We start from the raw sequence: 19,640 nt of genomic DNA on the forward strand, positions 1-19,640 counted from the left end.
TAAAACAATACCTAACAACCGTATAAGCAAAAGTCAATGTACTTTTTTTTTGACTATATAGATTTTATTATTCATCAAAAATTGTAGATAAAAAATAAAATGAAGAACAAAAATTGGAAAACTAATTTTTCCCATTTACCTGACCTCTGTCCCAGAGCTGGGAGATATCGTTTCCGAAATAGCTGTGGTCTTCTCTTCTCTCTGGATTTTATTAATAGCAAAGGCAGATGACGCGAATGTTCCGTTGCACAACTATTATTGTGCCATCCTACGACCCCTTTTCTGTTCGTTCCAAAAGCTCTTATATTGTACTTCTAGTAACTAAATAGGGGTTCCTCTCGACACAAAGTCTCGCGCAAATTAAGAGAGAAATAAAATATATGTACCTATTCTAAAAACACACAAGTAATATTATGCTTTCTACTAAATTAGATTGGACGCATGACAATTTTAGCTTTACAAGTTCTATGAACTTCTAGTCGCGAGAGTCTGATTCTTCTATTTTTATATAAATAAAGAAAATTAAAAAAAAAAATCCTTAATCCCAATTTTGCTCAAAAAAAGCAGATGATTTTAATTTTTTCCTATATTTCCAATTTTCAAAAAAAAAGTGATTAACAATTCAGAGAAAATTTTAAATATCAAAGTTTCATATATGAAATTCCGCGGAATTAAATATACAATCGCGAGGTTATTGTCGCGATACGATAAGATGTCTATATTTATTATTATTATTTATATTTCTAGTGCGCATTTGATACCGTTCGATCAGTAAATAAAGAGGTCTTTCACATCGTCGATATTCATATATTGGCTTTATGCAAAAGATAAAAACATTTGAGACTCACATATATATATTATATACTATTGCGGATGTACAGAAAGTCATTCAAGTGCATCGATGCCTGTTGGGATGCTCTAAAGAATAAAGAATAATATATCCAAGAATTTCCACGTCAACATCCTGTATATTAATAAAATATATAATATTCAAATCGACAATTGTTTCTTAGAAAAAAAAAATTCTCTATTCAAAAATTTCTAACCAATTTTTCATATCGACAAAAAAAAATAGGAAACACGAATTTTATTAATTATATCGAAACAAAAAAAAAAGAAACTGAAAATTTCTTCCGTGAAAGAACCGCAAGGAATTGGAATGTTGGCGCGAGGTTCGAGTTCGGACATCAACCTCAAATTCTCAGTTCTGCCAACCATCCAAATCCCAAACGCACCGATGAAATTGAGATTCGCGCATTTGTAATGGTGAAGAGAGCATACAAAAACCCACATATTTCAATCATCCTCTCAACTTGTTTTTATACATCCACATTTTATTCACAGTCATTCATTAAATGGTGAACTTGACTATATGACCGACTTTTTTTTTTTTTTTTCTTTCCTCATTCCGCGTATTTCCCTCGAGAAATTAGACAAGAGAGTCCCTCTAAGAAAGAGAAAACCAGAAATCTCAAGTGAAAATACGCAATAAGTGTCACAGAAAAATTATTTTCATTTCAAAGAATACGAAAAATTTCACAAAAGAATAAATATGGAAAAAAAAATATTAAAAGTTTAATTAAAAAAGAAAATTGTTGAGAAATAAAACATACTTGTATATATATATATATAATATTGCGAACCGTTATACAGTATATCCTTTCAAGAGGAAAAAAAGTAAATACAACCTTGTCATATATTATTATCCTCGCGCTAAATGTATATTTGTCGTGGAGCAATTAATAAAATCTGTGAAATAATTATTTGCGTGATATTGTACGTACACGAATGATAGCCATAAAAAAATGATGATGTTTATATAGCTGATTAAGATGATGAGTCGTATGTCACGTTTTGTTATCTCTTAAAGTGTAAATTTTCCAACAGCTATTTTAATAATTGCAACAGTATGAGAAAAAAGTGTTATATGTGCAATAAACTTGTTTCTGATGATCAAACAAGAGGAAATAGTTTGAAGAACTTAATGAAAGTAGCAATTATTAAACTATAAATACAATATTCGGTTTAAAAAAATGTTGTTACTGTCAATTTTGAAAACCTGTATTTAAATCTGATTCATTATTATATAGTTAAATTTATCAATTGATCTTCAGATTACACAGGTAGACAAAAATTTTGGCCTCCTATACTTCAGAAGCAGACTACTTTTCAAAGCATTTTGAATCCGAATCTGACTTTAGAATTAACAGGTTTTCGAAATATTCTAACCCATAGGTAGTTACAGCATCTGAAACTACTTTTCGAAGCATTTTGAATCCGAATCTGACCTTAGAATTAACAGGTTTTCGAAATATTCTAACCCAAAGGTAGTTACAGCATCTGAAACTACTTTTCTCATCCTTTAAAATGCAATTTGAAACTTTAAAAAATCTTTATTTGACTCTTAGTTATCGTCATTTGAATTTTCTGATTTTAACGAATTTTCCAATATTCGTAAACTTCAAAAATTCAAATGACGATAAGTCAGAGCCAAATAAAGATTTTTTGAAGTTTCAAAATGCATTTGAAAGGGTAGAAATAGTACATATTCAGCTGCTGTAACGACCTATTTTTAAGATTAAAATACTTCGAAAACCTGGTAGGTTAATTCTGAGGTCTAATTCGGATTCAGTACATCGAAATGGTTTGGAAAAATAGTCTGATTCTGAAATAGGTCAAAATTTTGCCAAGCCTGTGTTATGTAATTATTTCCGTTTGACTTTAAAGAACCAACCGCAAAAAGGAAAATGATAAATAAAAACATAAGCTATAGAGAAAAATTAGAAAAATAAATGCAAAGGACACAAATTCCGCATTATTTTTTATGAGCAGTGCAGGTTGTCTAGGAAGCATTTACTTGAGAAGAAAATTACTGAAAACATATATACCTATAACAAATTTCATAACAGAATTTGACTGCAGTCACGTTATTTGACCGATATTTATATGCAGTTTCGTTATAATACAAGAAACATGTTTCTTTATAACGATTTTCATTGGATTTTCTATATGTAGTAAAACACAAATTCACACGCACAAATATCAAAACCCCATGGAGAAATAATTGAGGAATGAATTTATTGAACGAACGGAACACCACAATCGTCTATATATATACAAGATCCATTCGCATTCACAAACTCTTTCTCTGGATCTCCTCCTTTCTTTCGTTCCACTATCTCTTACGGACATTATAACGGAACCTTTCACGTCTGTCCGATGCGTATATATACGTCATGCGATCAAGAAAGATTCATCTAATGAGAAGCCCAAATGTCCAAAAACAAATCTGAATCTGTATTTCAAGAACAAACAAATATTAATTCGTTTCTTTATTTCTCCTTAGAGAATTATTCCGAAAGTAAAGACAAAGAAATTAATTACTAGTTTTCAGAATTAAATAGCGATCAGCTAATTTCTAGTTTTTGTATACATTTAGTACGTTTATAACGATTTATTCTCCAATAATTCACTAATTCATAAATAATTAATTAACTTTTAAGAAACATTAATGGATTGTGTAATAATAGTCAAATGGAAGATCAGTTAAGAGAAAGGTTTCGTATATATAGAAGTCACACTGATCCCACTGCGGGAATAATACAGTAAATATATCCACGTGAATAGATAAGAAAAAGGCGCGGCGTGAAAGGTCCACTGTATTACAATCCTATTTGCAATTTTTTTGTTTTTCCATTGTACAACTATATAAAGGGTGATTTTTATGTTTCGAACCCCCTAAAAATTTTGTTTAATCCCATTTTTTTTAACCCCCCAAAAAAGTGGAATTAAAAAAGAAATTTTTAGGGCCTCCGGAACATAAAAATCACTCTGTATAAAAAAATATACAGAATATTTGCAATATTGTATATAGAACATCATTTTGTGAATGAGATCGTATATATATACAATGTGGGTAGAGTGCATCTATCGCGCAGGTACATTTCAGATTGAGTACAGAGTTGGCTGCGAGTAATGGTTAGGTGGAGGCGGTTGTAGATATAACGATACATCTCCACGATGGCGCATCTGATTATATACTTTACTCATATATCGCAAAACCGGAATAGAAGAAATATATAAATATTTATAATTTTTGTAAATTGCAACGTAAATCTAATCGAAAAAAGAACAAAATAATTATTTTTAGTCTTGATTGAATCTTTGTCTCACGCTCGATAGATCACGATAAGTGAAAATTCGTTGTGTGATAAAGATAGTTATTAACCAGTAGTACTATTAGAGTTAAGTGATCTCGATACAAGGCAAGTGTGACCTCAAGATAAACTTTCGATATAGTACCTCTATCTTCAATCTACGCTAATTAGCAGCTGTCGCTCACTTAATTTCCAAATGACGCATCCTTCTTTTTTACGCAATTATTTTTTTAATTTAAAAAAATAGGAAAAAAAATCTGTTTATAAATTCGAAAATGATAAATAAATTTTTTGTTAAAATCATACTAAGAAAAGAATATATAGAAGGCGTATTTTACGCCAGACTACACAAAAATGAATGAAACAATGTTACGTAAAAGTTAAACAATAGCTTTTGCGATGTGTCAGATGCTGACGAAAGAAGCACGTGGTAAATTATTGTATATATGTGAAAAAGAAAAAATTATTGATTTAATTCAAGTAGCATAGATATGACATTTAAATTATTGGGTATAATATATGTTTTTCCCGATATAAATTATCATAATCAATTACAATCTGCAATTAAAATCATAAAAAGGATTTACAAAATTAAAAATATTTTTAGTATTAACTTTTAAGGTGAACAGCATCATTAAAGAAACAGGTTAAAGAAAATTTTCGGAGTTAAACCCACGCTGATTATTGTCACTTTAGATGATGATCAATATGACATATTAGGCAAAACCAACACAAAACTTATAGCACAAAAGGTTCTCGAAATAATATTTCGTAAAATTATTATCAAAAACATAAAATAAAACCATCTTTTTTGAATATGAAAGAAATATGTTAACGGGGAAAAGAGCTGTTGAAACAAAATGTAAATTAATTGTTACATTTTAGTGATTTGTCCTGAAAACAAAGTAGAACTAAATGCGGTGTTATACAGTTGGGATATAATAATTGCGTTGTTTTTACAGCAAGGTCACCTAGTTTAAATTAACAATTTATTCTAGTGTTTCTTAAAAAATAATAAAATTTTAATGCTCTTCATTAAATATAATAATTATTTAATAAGACTGTAATTAAATTGTAACTCGAAACAAATTAAATTTCCCGTCAGACACATATGTAACGTGCTTAAAAGTCATTTTAGTGTCAGGTCTCTATTAACTTTTTCCACTTGGATGAGAAATAATCAAATGACTGAACAAGATTGGAGTACTCTACAACGAACACAAGGTGGATTAATACCAACGATGTGTGTAATCAAAAGGCAAGCATAACCGCAACCAAGGTTATTGCAATTATCCTATTAAATATATGTATGTGATTGTGAATCACTCCGTGTGTTTAAAAATCTCAACTATTTTAACCTATATTATAATATATATTCTTCCTCACAAAAAGGATTTTGCATTTTTTCAATTTTGAAAGAGCGATAATTTTTTTGAATTAAAAAATTGAAAATCCCTGATCTGGTTTCGAAAGCATTAATGGAAATGCTATGGAACAATTTCTAAAATGTTTTTATTATTAAAAATCAGAAGTACGAAAAATATTTTTATTTTGTAAAGTATATATTTATATATTTTTACCCACAACCGCAGTACATTGAAATAAATTATTTCCTCTATTTTTAATAATGAAAAATATTTCTATATATAGAATTTAAAAATGTTAAGATAATCTTACAGAATGCGTCAGTTGTGACCCAATTAAGAGTGCAAGAGAAATTGCAACTAGACGCGCGTTTTTTTGTTTCGATTCAAGGACAGGGAAAAAAAGTTGAAATAAAAATTGTTTACAATCACCTTTCCCCGATCGGAGATTCGAGTTTGACAGTAGCACAATAAAAAAAAGAGAGAAAGATACAAGTTAAGTTTCTGGAATTGGCAAAAGAAGCAAGGACTTCCTGAATGGTGAACATCGCCAAGAATAAATCCAACAGTTTCTATCTTTGAAACTGACGAGAAAATCTTCCCTATATGACTTCCGGAATAAGTTTAATAATTTTGCGATCATGAAAAGATTTCTAAGAAAAATTAACCCTGTAAAATTTTGAACTCAATGTGTGTGTGATAATAAGCTTTCTTTTGAAATTACAATTCTATTATTTTTGCTCTATATATAAAGAATAAAATGTGTCACATCCGGTACCACGATCCACTTAGTCTTTTTAGCGAGTAGGAAGACAAGCTATATTTATATGCGATCACGATTATAAACTTTCCATCAACGAACTTGAGATGAATTTTGTGATAATGTTACATAATCACTTTTCCTATATAGTCTACTTTCTATTTCATCTTCGTTTTCAATTGTTTCCTATGGATGTATATAATAAAAGACAAGTTTTTAAGTCATGAGACAATGATTATGGGATTTATTCAAAAGAGAATGAAATCATCAATATGATTTATTTCCGTTGTTCTGATATATAGTATCAAAGCTCGGATTTTGTCATTTCCTGCCTTGCCTCCAAATTGCAATTCAGTATGCAACGGGTGTTTCGTCGACTTACAACGCTATGAATCTCCCCATGCACTTTACTTGCAATTCAAGAGGACTCCCGTTATTCAAGTATATACATACATGTTTGTATTTGTGTGTGTATATATATATATTTATATACATATAGCTTCAATATAATACCAAGCAAAACTTTAATGATCTTTTCTGGAATTACCTACTACCGCAGTTAAAAAAATTTCCTACGGAGGTCACCGTGTGAACCACATTCCACTATGTGAGAGAGAACTTGAAGAGTTAATTTTATAACCATAAGACATTTCATGTCATTTCACATTTCCATAAGTTTGAATTAATTTCATTGGAAATAAATTTTCACCAAAAAATTAAAATGGAAAAAAATTAATTTGATTTAAATATAGATTATTCAAATCAAATAAATATAGATTATATCGCAAAAAAAAAATCATCGCAATAAAACGTAATTTTACATCGGATTGTTTATAATTAATTTGGTTTACTCACGTGGCGCCCTTGACTCTCGAAAAAGGTAATCAACTCAACTTGGCCTTCATTTTAATTACGAACTACATTTATTACAAAAAAAACTGTAATTTACTGAATCAACACCAACTCACCTGAAATAAAAAATAATAACACATGTTAGTTTAAATTTAAAAAAAAAATTTATAATTATTAATTCAGATTTAGTATTATAACAGTGATACAAATTATATTAAACAATATATTGTATATCTTTAAAACAATTTCTTTTTCTATAATGACATAATACCGCATCATTTAATTATGTAAAAGTCGAAATAATTATATATTGAAGGTCGTTGAACAGAAATCGAGTAAAAGTGTTTATTTGTAACTGCAAGTTTTTTGCACTAATCATAATTTCCAGGTGTAAGGCAACTCAGAAGCGTTAAGATCGTAACTTAACGGAATTAATGACCATGACCATGACTAGTTGATTCCATGCATCGAATCCGCGCACATGAACATCCACTTATCCGGTTTTCCGTCATATACAGTATAGTATATTTAAACTAATATACTTTTTTTTCTATTTTTATAAGCTCAATTATATTTCTTTATCGTGCACATATATTATGTATGATATTGCTTCATTATTACTATAAAGTATACTTTAAATATTTACTCTTCAGTCAACTTAAAAAATTTCCATTTTTAGAAAAAAAAAAATTATACCAAATAATTGTTTCTTAAAATATTTGTTTCCAACAAAGCGAAATAAATATATTTTTTATAAAAATAATTGTTATTTTAAATTTCATTAGTTTTTTTTTTCATTGTAATTAAAAATCTAAATTCATGAATATGAATTCAGTAGTATGAAACTTTTATAATTATTATTGCCTTGGTACAGTGACTCTATAACAAAAAGGAAAGTTTAATCAAGTTTTCATTAGACTATTTAATTGACAGTAACACTTTTCGTGATTAATTTAAAAGTCAACGTAAACCTGTATTTCGTACTCAAAAGATAACGTAAAGCAAGGTTGATTTGTAATAGCCACAACAGAAGCAGAGATTGTATTAATTATAATCAAGATAAAATTTACGTACATTCAATTCAACTTTTTATAACTAAAACAATTATGACAATATCAGTACATTCATATCAATAAAAAAAAAAATTATACTATAAACACTTTACCGTGAATTTTATCTTACGAAATTTTAAACACGATGAATCTGAAATTTCTCAATTTCCTTTGAGACATAATTAAAAAGCATTCAACCGTGTATATAGAAAACATATATTGTTATTAATAAATTTATAAATTTTTTCTTTGTTTTTTCACTGTGTTATAATAAAACTGAAATAAATAATATTCTATCGATATTATTATAATTCAAAATGCAACTTCATTTTGAAAAAAAAACAAATAAAAATTTTGATATTTCTTAATATGTTTCAACACGAGATATAAGAAGAAAGAGAGAGAAATGAAGATGAAGGCGGTATCCAAGTTCATTTAGATGTGTGAGGTAATGAAATAACGAAAGAGGAAGCTTTAGAGACTGGGTCATCAGTCATAATTCTTACGGTAGGCAATAGCTTCGTGGCATAAAAAGAAAAAATACTCGAGAGAAAGACAGACAAGGAAATGTGTATATGAACAAAAAATAAAGAATAAAAAATATTTTAGCACCTCCTCAATAATTATATCTAAGTTGTAACATTAAGATATTATTTTCAGATTCTTGAGACGAGGTTTATGGATACCTTATATACATGGAGCATATAGAAAAAAAGGAAGGTGAAAGGATTAACCACAAGAGGAAAGTCAATGAACCATAACTTTCGTGCCATAATAAAACTATTATTTTTACTAATATAAATGTTACCTACTTTCTTACCTAACATATATATAATATGTAATTCTAACATCGTGCTTTTTTTTTAAATTAAAAGTATATTTTTATTTTACTTTAAAACATATATTACAGAAAATTATTTTTTCTAATAGAAAAGAAAATCCAGTAAAAATTTTAAACAAAAAAAAAATTATCTAAATTGGAAAAAAAAATTCAAAGATGAAAGACAAAAGTGAAAGCGATAAAAGAACACAATAAAAATGAACAATTGACACAATGAGATGAAAAGGATGCTTTTACATTCTGTCTTGCGAGTGGTTTCGTATTTATACTCGTCAACTTTAAGTATGTTGGATAAGAGCCAGCATCAGTGGACCCTAAACTGACATGTCTCGGATCGGAAAGAATGATCAACTGCAATTACTTGTTTCATTTGTGTATTAAGTATTTTAAAAAGAATAAGACGAGAAGGCGCGTCGATATATTTTTATTTCAATGAAATAAAAACTAATTTAAACATTAAAATAAGTAAAAGTTACAGAATTTCAGCAATTTTTTAAACACTACAATAATTTTTAAAAACTATTTTATAATTACAGAAAACTTTTCCTTTATTTTCTTTTAAATTCCAGCGGGCATTTTTAATTAAAAAGAAACTCATTCAAGTTTCACTGATCTATATATTTTAAAATAAAGAAGTTGATAAATTTTCTCAATGACCTAAATAATTTTTGATTAAAAAAAATTCACTTGATCCAAATTTTCTATTCCATTCTTTTAGTATTCATTAATTAATAAAAAAAAAAACTTAAGGAAAGTAATTAATAAAATTGACAACTATCAAGGCCATTAGCGTTGACATTTTCGACACATGGAGTTAGTCTGTTATAGGAGACAATATACAGACAAACGAGTCTTTTCCATTCGACCTGGTTGCCAACTGGTTATCGTATAAACAGAGTGCTCACACACTCTGTTAATTGTGAAGAGGCCGAGATTCTAAGTTCAGTCTTATGTCTATTTGAAGAGAGAGAGAGAGAAAATACTCGTAAACTATCCTTATTCTTTAACTCGACTGTCTGGTTCATTTGGTCACAATTTTCTTCCAAGAAGTCTAAATATCCACAAATAAATCTTTCGGTACAAAAATTTTGATTTCCATAAGATCTAAATTTCTGATTGCTATTTAAAATCTATAATTTTATTTCTTTATCAAAAATTTATTCCACGGTGTGAAAAAAGTGGAAAAAAGGAGTACAATAAGATCGACCGACAATAAAGTCGCAACATCCAATTAATAGCGAACTTGTACTGCTTTAACCAGGTGCAGTGACCTCGCGACATCTAATCAAAAAAAGAAATCTATCAAAAAATGGTTTAGAACTACTTTTTAATTTAAATAATCTATTTGAAACTACAATAATTCAGAAGTAAAAGTAGTAAAATACTAGTAATAGAAGTATTAATAACAGAAATACTATAATAGAGTACTACTAACATAAATACTATAGAAAAGTTCAAAGACTCTAAAACAAATTAAAATCAAAAATTTATTTTCCGCACTTTCTTGAAGAAACATCTTTCATTTTTTCTCCCCTCACTGACTGGTTTTAGAAAATTTTTCTAACTTCAAAATACACCAATCATTATTTCAAGAAGATCATTTGCTTAGAAAGTTTTCGTGACAAGACTATAGTAAAATTGACGATTATTTTTAGAAGTCTAATGATCCCGGTTGAGTTGGCATTTCTCCATATGAATTTCTTTTCAAGCCGTACATACACGCACACTAATAAGCAAAAGTATGTCAAAGCCAGGTTTTTTCTACTATGAAAAGAAATTATCACCTACTATAACAGTTATTTAATTTTTATCAGTGAACCTTCAAATCATTGATAACTACAAAACATATTACATATTGTATATTATTACAATTATTAATCTATTAATTAGGTAATAAATTCGATAACTGAATCCACAAGTAAAATAATCCAGCTACTGATACTAAAGTTGATATATATATGTAATTAAATATCAACAGAATCTAAACGTGTTTTGCCACACAGATCAATTGCTTTGTATAATTTAAATCAAAATTTTGTAAATTATTTTTTTTTCTAATTAAAACTGCAGAATTTTTGAGAGGAAAAGATCTTTTTCCTTTTTTGAAAACCTATCGAGAATCAAGATAAATTGAGTTTATCGAGTTAGCATCTCTTTGAGACGCATACAAGTTTCTAGTAGATGAGAAAGGGACATTGCCGTATGGTAGATAGAAACGAATGACTTCGTCTCACTGAGAAAACGACAGGCTCACAGATATATTTGCGCAGACAGTCGCGGAACAAGAACTCCCGGGACTCAGGGACGAGAATAGTAACTGGTAGGCGAGGTGGACCAAGATCGAGAGTGGACACTTGCTACTTGATGACCTAGGAGATCTACTATTTTATCCAGAAATTGCTCTCTTTTTTTTCTATCAACTTTCCACTGGCGCTCTAATTTCATCTAAACTTGAATCACCTTCAAATTCCTTCAGTTTCTTTGTCAAATAACTTTAAAGAAAACACAACATGTTTGGTGTTGTAAAAAATTAAATATATGTTTTTTCTTCTATTGATATTTAAATAATGCCTACACTGTAAAAAATGCCAGAGCATTTTTGGCATTCTTCACCGTGTATTTCCAAAAATTAGATTCCCAACATTTTTTTTCTTCAACACGTTAGGTGTTGTAAAAATGTGTATTTTTTCTTCTACTATTTAAATAATTCTCACATGGTACAAAAAATTTTTTCAGTGCTTATTTTTTTATAGGAAATTATTATATGACATTCTTATTTTAGAAATAACAACAAAATCTGATTCTTAAATTAAAGATCGGAGTAAAAAGCGTGTCAAAACAAGTGGAAGTTATGAAAATGGAAACCTATCAAAACGTTCAATTGCGGTCATTTATCACTCATTTGGTACAATTTCCTGCATTTCAAAATAAGTAGAAATCAGACAAGAGGCTCTCTTACAAATGACTGGTTCCAGGTCCTTAGACATTTCCTCTTTCTCTCGCGTGGCTCATCATCATTATTATCATCATCATCATCAGCAGCAGCACATTACATATCAAACAGATATCTTTTCATTGTTATTTAGCCTGAAGAGAGAAGATATAAGTCAGTTATATTCGTTAAGGTTTCTCTAACAGAGAAGAGCGGCAAGGCAAATGGGGAAGGTAAATTCCGATATAATCCACGATACCGCAGGCAGGCAATGCACTTTACAACGGAGGCAAAAGGCCTGCCAAGTTAATGGGCTGCTCTCTGGCATCGGGTACACTGGCTTTCTTCGCCCCAAGTAACTTGGTGGTTTTTAACCAACACCTCTCCTATAACAACACTTATTGGACCCGGTCATGGAAGTACTCTCTCTCTCTCTCTACCTCGTTTCATCGACAATATTTCTTATAAATTCAGCATCTAATTACTTTGCTACTGAAATACAGACTCTCCTTTAATTACATTATATAATCATTCCATGTTTTTGCGGTTATCTATATACAATATTGCTCTTACAAATCATGGGATTTGCAGATAATGCCATAAAATAAATTTTAGCTCTGGTTGTAGTCACATAAGTCACAGATTACGATCCATTACAAATGAGTACTTATTTTAAACGCAAAAAGGCATCGAGAAAAATGGAAAACAAAAATAAAGTAATACTATTTCCATCCTAATCTGTTATTAATCAAAATTACAACGCAGTTCAATAGGAAATTCTCTGAAATTAATATTCAGTGTTACACTTTCAAATTGTTGATATAGTTTTACAGAATTTTATACATACGAAGGACACATGTGCGAGCACAAGTATGCAAGAAAGTTGGTGGTCATGTGAAACTTTACTCGAACCTGATCAGCTGGAATTCAATGACTTTTCTTGGAAGCATTCTCAGGATTGATAAAAAAAAAAAAGAAACGAAGAGATATAGTCTTTAAAAGAAAACAAATGACACATTGTGAGGGGAATTTTTCGAAAAAAATAGCATTTCAAATCGATGAACTTTTGATGATAAAAAAAATGAGGGGGGGATTCTCTCTCAAGTTTGGAACAAGTCAGAAGATATCTTGGCAAAGTAATGCTATAGACCGGTTTTACCAGATAAGCTCATGTAAAACCCCCACCCTAAAAACGAACTATACAGCCGAGACACCTACGAAATACGAGCGTTATAGGGCATTCAATGCATTCCATAATGGAGTTTAATGTTTCTATATCAAAATGCCGATTTCTAATTCAAAAACAATTCACTCTCATAAAATAAAATGTTTATTAATAAAATTCACATTTTTAAGGGTTTAAATTAAAGAGAAAAAAAACTGTCCACTCTCATATTGATGAGGATAGTTTCAAAAGCTGAATTTACATAAATTTGATTTTAGTCCTTAGAATGTACACCTACGAATTCTAATAGTTGGACATATAAACCTACGCAGCAAGAAATTTTTTTTTCATTGAACAAAAAATTTCAATATGAATGATTCACATTTATTGTTTGAAAGAGAGGCGAAAGAATTCAACGAATCAATATTTTTAATAGAAAACAGATAAACTTTATCTGCAACTCGATTTAAAATACATTATAAATTCTGAGATTTCATCTTCATGTCTATGTAATTAAAAGATATTAATTTATTTCATTAATAATTAATATTATTTATTAGAATTTAGATTAATTAAATACTTTAAATAATATAAAACTATTTAATTATAATTTTCCTTGGAAAAAATATAAATAAATTTATTATTAATTAATAATAATTAATGCAAATAAGAGCCAAATATTTAATAATCAACACTTCCTATTTTTTTCAATGGATATATATAATAAATATTTAAAAATTATATTTATATTGTACTGAAGACTTTTTAGTACGTTTTAATTTCTAGTGCAAAAAGAATTTTAAACAAGATTGCTTTTCTATATTGGCAATTGGTAAGGTTTCGACGTGACATCATTACCTCTTAAAGCGTATCTACACACAACGAATTCTATTCGATTCTTTAAAATATAAAACCATCATAATAAAAAGATTTCATAAAAAAATTTCTTTTTTTTTAATTCTAACTTTTTTCAACAAAAAAAAACAAACTATTTCTACGTTTTATATAATCTTTCAAAAATTCGTATTTTACATATCAATTTGATTTTCTTAAACATAAAAAAAATAAACTTTTTCTCAATTAAAATATTTCATAACAGGATTATACGGTTAATCTTTTTGCCCTGAATCAATATATGAATCACAAACTATCTTCCAAGGTAAATAGTTTGTTTAACGGTCAAATATTTATACAATTTCACAGTTATATTTGGAAACTTATGAAAAATATACATGCGCTGATAAAATAAAAATTATTTATAATAAAAAATTGTATAAATAAAATAAGGAATTATATAAATAATACGTTTTATTCAAGAGTGAATTTTACTTTTTTTCAATTTGATTTCATTCAATAAATTTTCAATTCATTAAATTCAGTAATATTTTATTCATTCAATTATTTAATTTTAAATTCAGAAAGTTTTTTAATTTATTACAATTAAATCATTATATTCTAATTCATCATTTCAACTAATAATGTCACTTAATTTTAAAAATTCATTATTCAATTTACTGAGAATTAAAAAAAGAACATTTTTTAAAATAAACAAGCAATTTACTTGTAAGATACATATAAATAATTTATAAAGGAAATCAAGTTCAAAGTCGAGTACATATTATTATTATTATATGGAGAAAAAAAAAATTATTTGCAAATTTAGAAAAATAAAAGTAATTAAACGTGCTTATCATTGTAAATAAGAAAATGAATCTATGCATCACGTCTCTTTTGAATCATGAGTATAACTAAATTGAAAAAAAAAAAAATCGGACAAGTGCGAGTTACACTCGCACTGAAATCGAGGGTTCCGTACTCGAAGCGAACTTATTTGGTATAAAAACAAATGTTTAAAAAATATGTGTTGTATGACAACTAATATAAGTGATACAAAAAGGAACAATTTTGTAAAATTCAAGAAAATTGTTCCTCTTCGTATCACTTATATTAGTTGTCATACAACACATATTTTTTAAACATTTGTTTTTATACCAAATAAGTTCGCTTCGAGTACGGAACCCTCGATTTCAGTGCGAGTGTAACTCGCACTTGTCCGATTTTATTTTTTAAAAAATATTTTACTAAAAAAATATAAGAAACATAATTTTATTTCAACTCGCAATATTTTTATTGTATTTACATTTTAAAAATATATTGAATATTAAATTTTATCTTTCTAAGTCAAAAAGAGATAAAACTTAAGATATTGATATAAGGCTAGTAGCTGCTTGTCAAGGAAAAATCGAAAGTTATCTAAAAAATAAAATTTGTTTATTAATTCCAGAAAAATCAACTCCAATCATCCTCGCTATATTTTTTTTGTAATCTACACGTAAAAATACGTCAAAATATATAAATTTGAATCATTGTAGAAAAACTTTTTTCATTTTTTGCGGAAAAATACATTTTTTTCTGAAATTTATCATTTTTCTTCAAAAATTTGATAAAAATTGATCATCAACTCCAATCGCGCTTACATTTTTTCCCTGTATTTTTCACGCAAAAATTGAGTTTTACAGCAAGTATGAACAGTCTGGATTGAATATTGTGTGCGCTAGGGAGAATAAATCATTTTTTTCGAAATTTTTGATTTTTCCTTGGCAACGCTATGTAAATTAATCCGAATCAAGTTCGCTATAATTTTCCTGTAATTTTCACGTAAAAATACGTAAGTGTGTCAAATTTGAGCTCTTTATGTCAAAAGATGTGGCCGCTAGGGGGGGGTACATACTCATTTTTAGGTATTTTTCGTAAAAATTCATGGTTTTTCCTTGACAACGCTATGATAATCAACTCCAATCATGCTCGCTATATTTTTTTTGTAATCTACACGTAAAAATACGTTAAAATATATAAATTTAATTTCCTTTAAATAAAATTTTGTTCGTTTTTGGTGGAAAAATACATTTTTTTCCTAAAATTGTCATTTTTTCTTGAAAAACTTGATAAAAAGTTAATCATTAACTCTAATCGTGACCGCTTTTTTTGCCCTGTATTTTTCCCGTAAAAATACATTTGTATACTAAATATGATCTGTCTGGGTTGAATATTGTGTGCGCTAGGGAGAATAAATTATTTTTTTCGAAATTTTTGATTTTTCCTTGACAACGCTATGTAAATTGATCCGAATCAAGTTCGCTATAATTTTCCTGTAATTTTCACGTAAAAATACGTAAGTGTGTCAAATTTGAGCTCTTTATGTCAAAAGATGTGGCCGCTAGGGGGGGGGGTACATAGTCATTTTTAGGCATTTTTCGTAAAAATTCATGGTTTTTCCTTGACAACGCTATGTTAATCAATTCCAATCAAGTTCGCTATAATTTTCCTGTAATCTACCCGCGAAAATACATATGTGTACTAATTTTCAGCCCTCCAGATAAATTTATGTGGCCGCTAGGGGGGGGGTACACGATTTCAAAAAAACCGATATTAATAGGGTTCCGAACCGAGTACGGAACCCTAAAAATTAAGAAAAAAAAAGTGAAAAAAGCGTGCAAACTCATAATGAAAGTAATTAGAGACAAAATATACGTCAGACGATTGTTGAAAAAGATTAAGGCCAACCAATGTGTACAGTTCATAACAAAAGCAAAACAAGATTATATCATCTTTCCGGTAAAATGCTGATCTTTCAAGAATCATAATTTTTCATTCATTGATTTCGCGCGAGAATTTAAAAAAAAAAAAAAAAAAAAAAAATTGAAAAAACAAACCTCAGATTTAAAAAACGCAAAAAAAATACTTTTATTAATAAATAAAAAAAATTACTTTTTACTTTATGAAAATTAATTTTTAAAATTACAATTCAGAGAGTAAAAATTAAAACTTGTGAAAAGAAATTTAAAAAGTTTAGAAAATAGAAGAAGAAGATGATTTCTAAATGTATATGATTAAACAGAATCGATCATTTATATTTAATTCCAATCACGTGCGAGTTTACTGAACCGAACGACTGGGTACCTTGTAAGGTTATGAATACTACAAGTGGTCGGCGTACTTTTCTAGTCGTGTATAACTCTTTCTGAGCTCTTGAACTTTGAACCGAAGAACAACTTTAAAACTGTCGATGTCAATGGCTTTCCGGACCTTCCACAAAATTTTTACATTTTTATCAATTCAAATCTTCAAATAATAAAAAATAAAATTTATCTCGCACGCAAAACTAAAGTACAAACTAAAACACTTTAACGAATTTTATATCTAAATATTTATTATTGATTTTTTTCCATCAATATAAAAATAATAATAATCAATATTATAATTTTGTTAACAATTTTAAGTAAAATTAATAAATATTAAATTAATGAAATCAATGTCCAGTATAATAAATTATTTTAACAATTATTATCAGCACGAGTCTTGATTAAATTCTAAACATTCATATATATAAAACAAGAATTTTTTTATTTATTACCATACCATAAATTATTTTCTACACCTATTATAAACGAAAAAAGATATTTCTATTAAGATAAGAAATTAATTATTTCATGAGTTAATAATTTAAAATCGAAACGAATGCAATTTTTAATTTCATTGAAATAAAAATTAATTTTGACTTTCAAAAATTTCAAACAAGAATTATTTTTGAAAAAAAAAAATTGACAAGGTTATAGAAACATTTGCTACTTATTTTCCAGTTATATCTCATTTTTTTTCATTAACTCTTATTGCAACAAACATTTATAATAAAGTATGTTGGAAAATTTGCATATTAGATATAGATTTCAAGTGCATATGTGTAACACACTGACTTGACATACAAAGAGCAGTTTTTTTTTTTTTTTTTTTTAAATGAAAGATATATAGTAATTAAAGTTGAAGACCATCTTTGAAAGATAAATAAGATGAAAATGGAAGTGAGGTGCTAAACAACTTTAAAATATCATCTCTATATAGTTATGAATATAAATTCTAGGCCAGTGAAAACGAAAGGATTCAGATGCAGACGCCAACGATGGTAAATTTTCAAAGTGATAAATCAATCGATACTCTTGTCAAGGTACATGCATCTCACATAAAATATAAAATTATTATTACATAGACAAAGAATATAAATAACAAAAATTGCCTATTCAATTAATCAATTGAACATTGATTAAAAAAATTTTTTTTTCAAAATCTCGAGACAAAAGAATATTTTTAAGGAAAATTAATTGCAATATTAATTACAATTATGATATATGAAAATAAATAAGCAACAAAAACCATAGAATAAATCAACGAAAAACAAGATGAACGCAATTAAGTTTACCTCATTTGTACTAATTAATTAGAATTTACGGAAGTAAAAAATTAAGATAATAACTGCTATATAGGAAAGAATGATTAGAAAGATCACCACCCGGGATAATTAATTTACAGAAAAGTAATTGAAAAACAAAAATATATATATATATACATGTCAGACAAATATGCCGTGGCATTGACGCGAGTTGCATAAGTAATTGTCATTTTAAATAGAGCTCTATAGTATATAATAGACAATAGATTTGCGTTAGTCAGTTACATAAGACACTGTATACCGAATCAAAGTATAATAAAATTTTCGAAGATGGTCACGTATATAATAGTGAAAAATAAGTTACTGATAAATAAATGACAAGAAAAACATGATCGTCAGTGGTTGGAGTACGTCAAAGAAATTTTTTGGCACTTGAAAGGCACCGCAAGACGTAGAGGTTATATTAATTCTACGGGGATCAAATTTAACCTGTCGGCGAACGTCATAGCTAGAATTTTATTGCAAAGGTGTGCGTCGTGCACAATTTTCTCATTAGTTACGCTCGCAAGTCAAAGCCATCGTCATTTGCAACATCTTTTTTTCTTAAAAAAATTTTCCTTAATTGTACGTCTTGCATTTATTGTAAACATTCGCAAGATTAAAATTTTTACTGAATAATATGATTCCAATAATTTGTCATATGTTTAATATAAAAACATTAATAATTTTTAATATTTAAAAAGATTTTCATTTAAAATAAATGAGATAACTTACCTTCTCTTTCGCTCTACCTGCATGTTTTTGCATTGTCTTCGCGATCAACGCGCCTTTACTCTCAGCCATTTTTATTTTCCGTCCAATGATGTCTATTAAAACAAAATCCTTCTAGTTGATCTTGGCTTTTTGACACAAAACTTTAACTTGATAAGCCGGCGAATTTTCTTATCACGATTTAACTGTATTGAAACCAAGTTCACTGAATGAAGCGCGAAGAGAAACTGGAAGTGCTGCGGCGCATGTTGTGGCCATTTTGATTTTTAGTTTGGCAACTCGCCGATGGCGGCAGCACTTGACGGATCAAATTGGTAGCACTGTTGAAATTCAAATTATTGAAAACAGAAAACTGTAAAAGATATTTAATTATAAAAAAAAGGTAATTTATCGTAAGAATAATGTTAATAGTTATTATTAAATATATTAAAAATTAAAATAATATAATTGTAACGATAAATATTAAATAATGTGAAATTAAGTTCTCGCTTGAACAATGTTAACTTAGTTTGGACAAAAAAC

The 19,640-nt window shown here is 28.1% G+C and overlaps 1 protein-coding gene across 3 annotated transcripts in view; it reads right to left on the reverse strand.

The window, feature by feature from the left end:
• LOC127289892 (myc box-dependent-interacting protein 1) overlaps positions 1–19,361 on the reverse strand; it is a 32,704-nt gene extending 13,343 nt beyond the window's left edge. For all 3 annotated transcript variants that reach the window (XM_051318138.1, XM_051318137.1, XM_051318136.1), the window contains exon 1: positions 19,122–19,361. In XM_051318138.1, coding sequence (XP_051174095.1) covers positions 19,122–19,190 — 69 coding nt within the window. In that variant the 5' untranslated portion in view covers positions 19,191–19,361. The remainder of the gene's footprint in view (positions 1–19,121) is intronic.
• Positions 19,362–19,640: the final 279 nt, after the last annotated feature.

Source organism: Leptopilina boulardi, unplaced genomic scaffold, assembly GCF_019393585.1.
Source record: "Leptopilina boulardi isolate dan_hultmark-lab unplaced genomic scaffold, ZJU_Lbou_2.1 LbouV2_51, whole genome shotgun sequence".
In the NCBI taxonomy this organism is placed as follows: Eukaryota; Metazoa; Arthropoda; class Insecta; order Hymenoptera; family Figitidae; genus Leptopilina; species Leptopilina boulardi.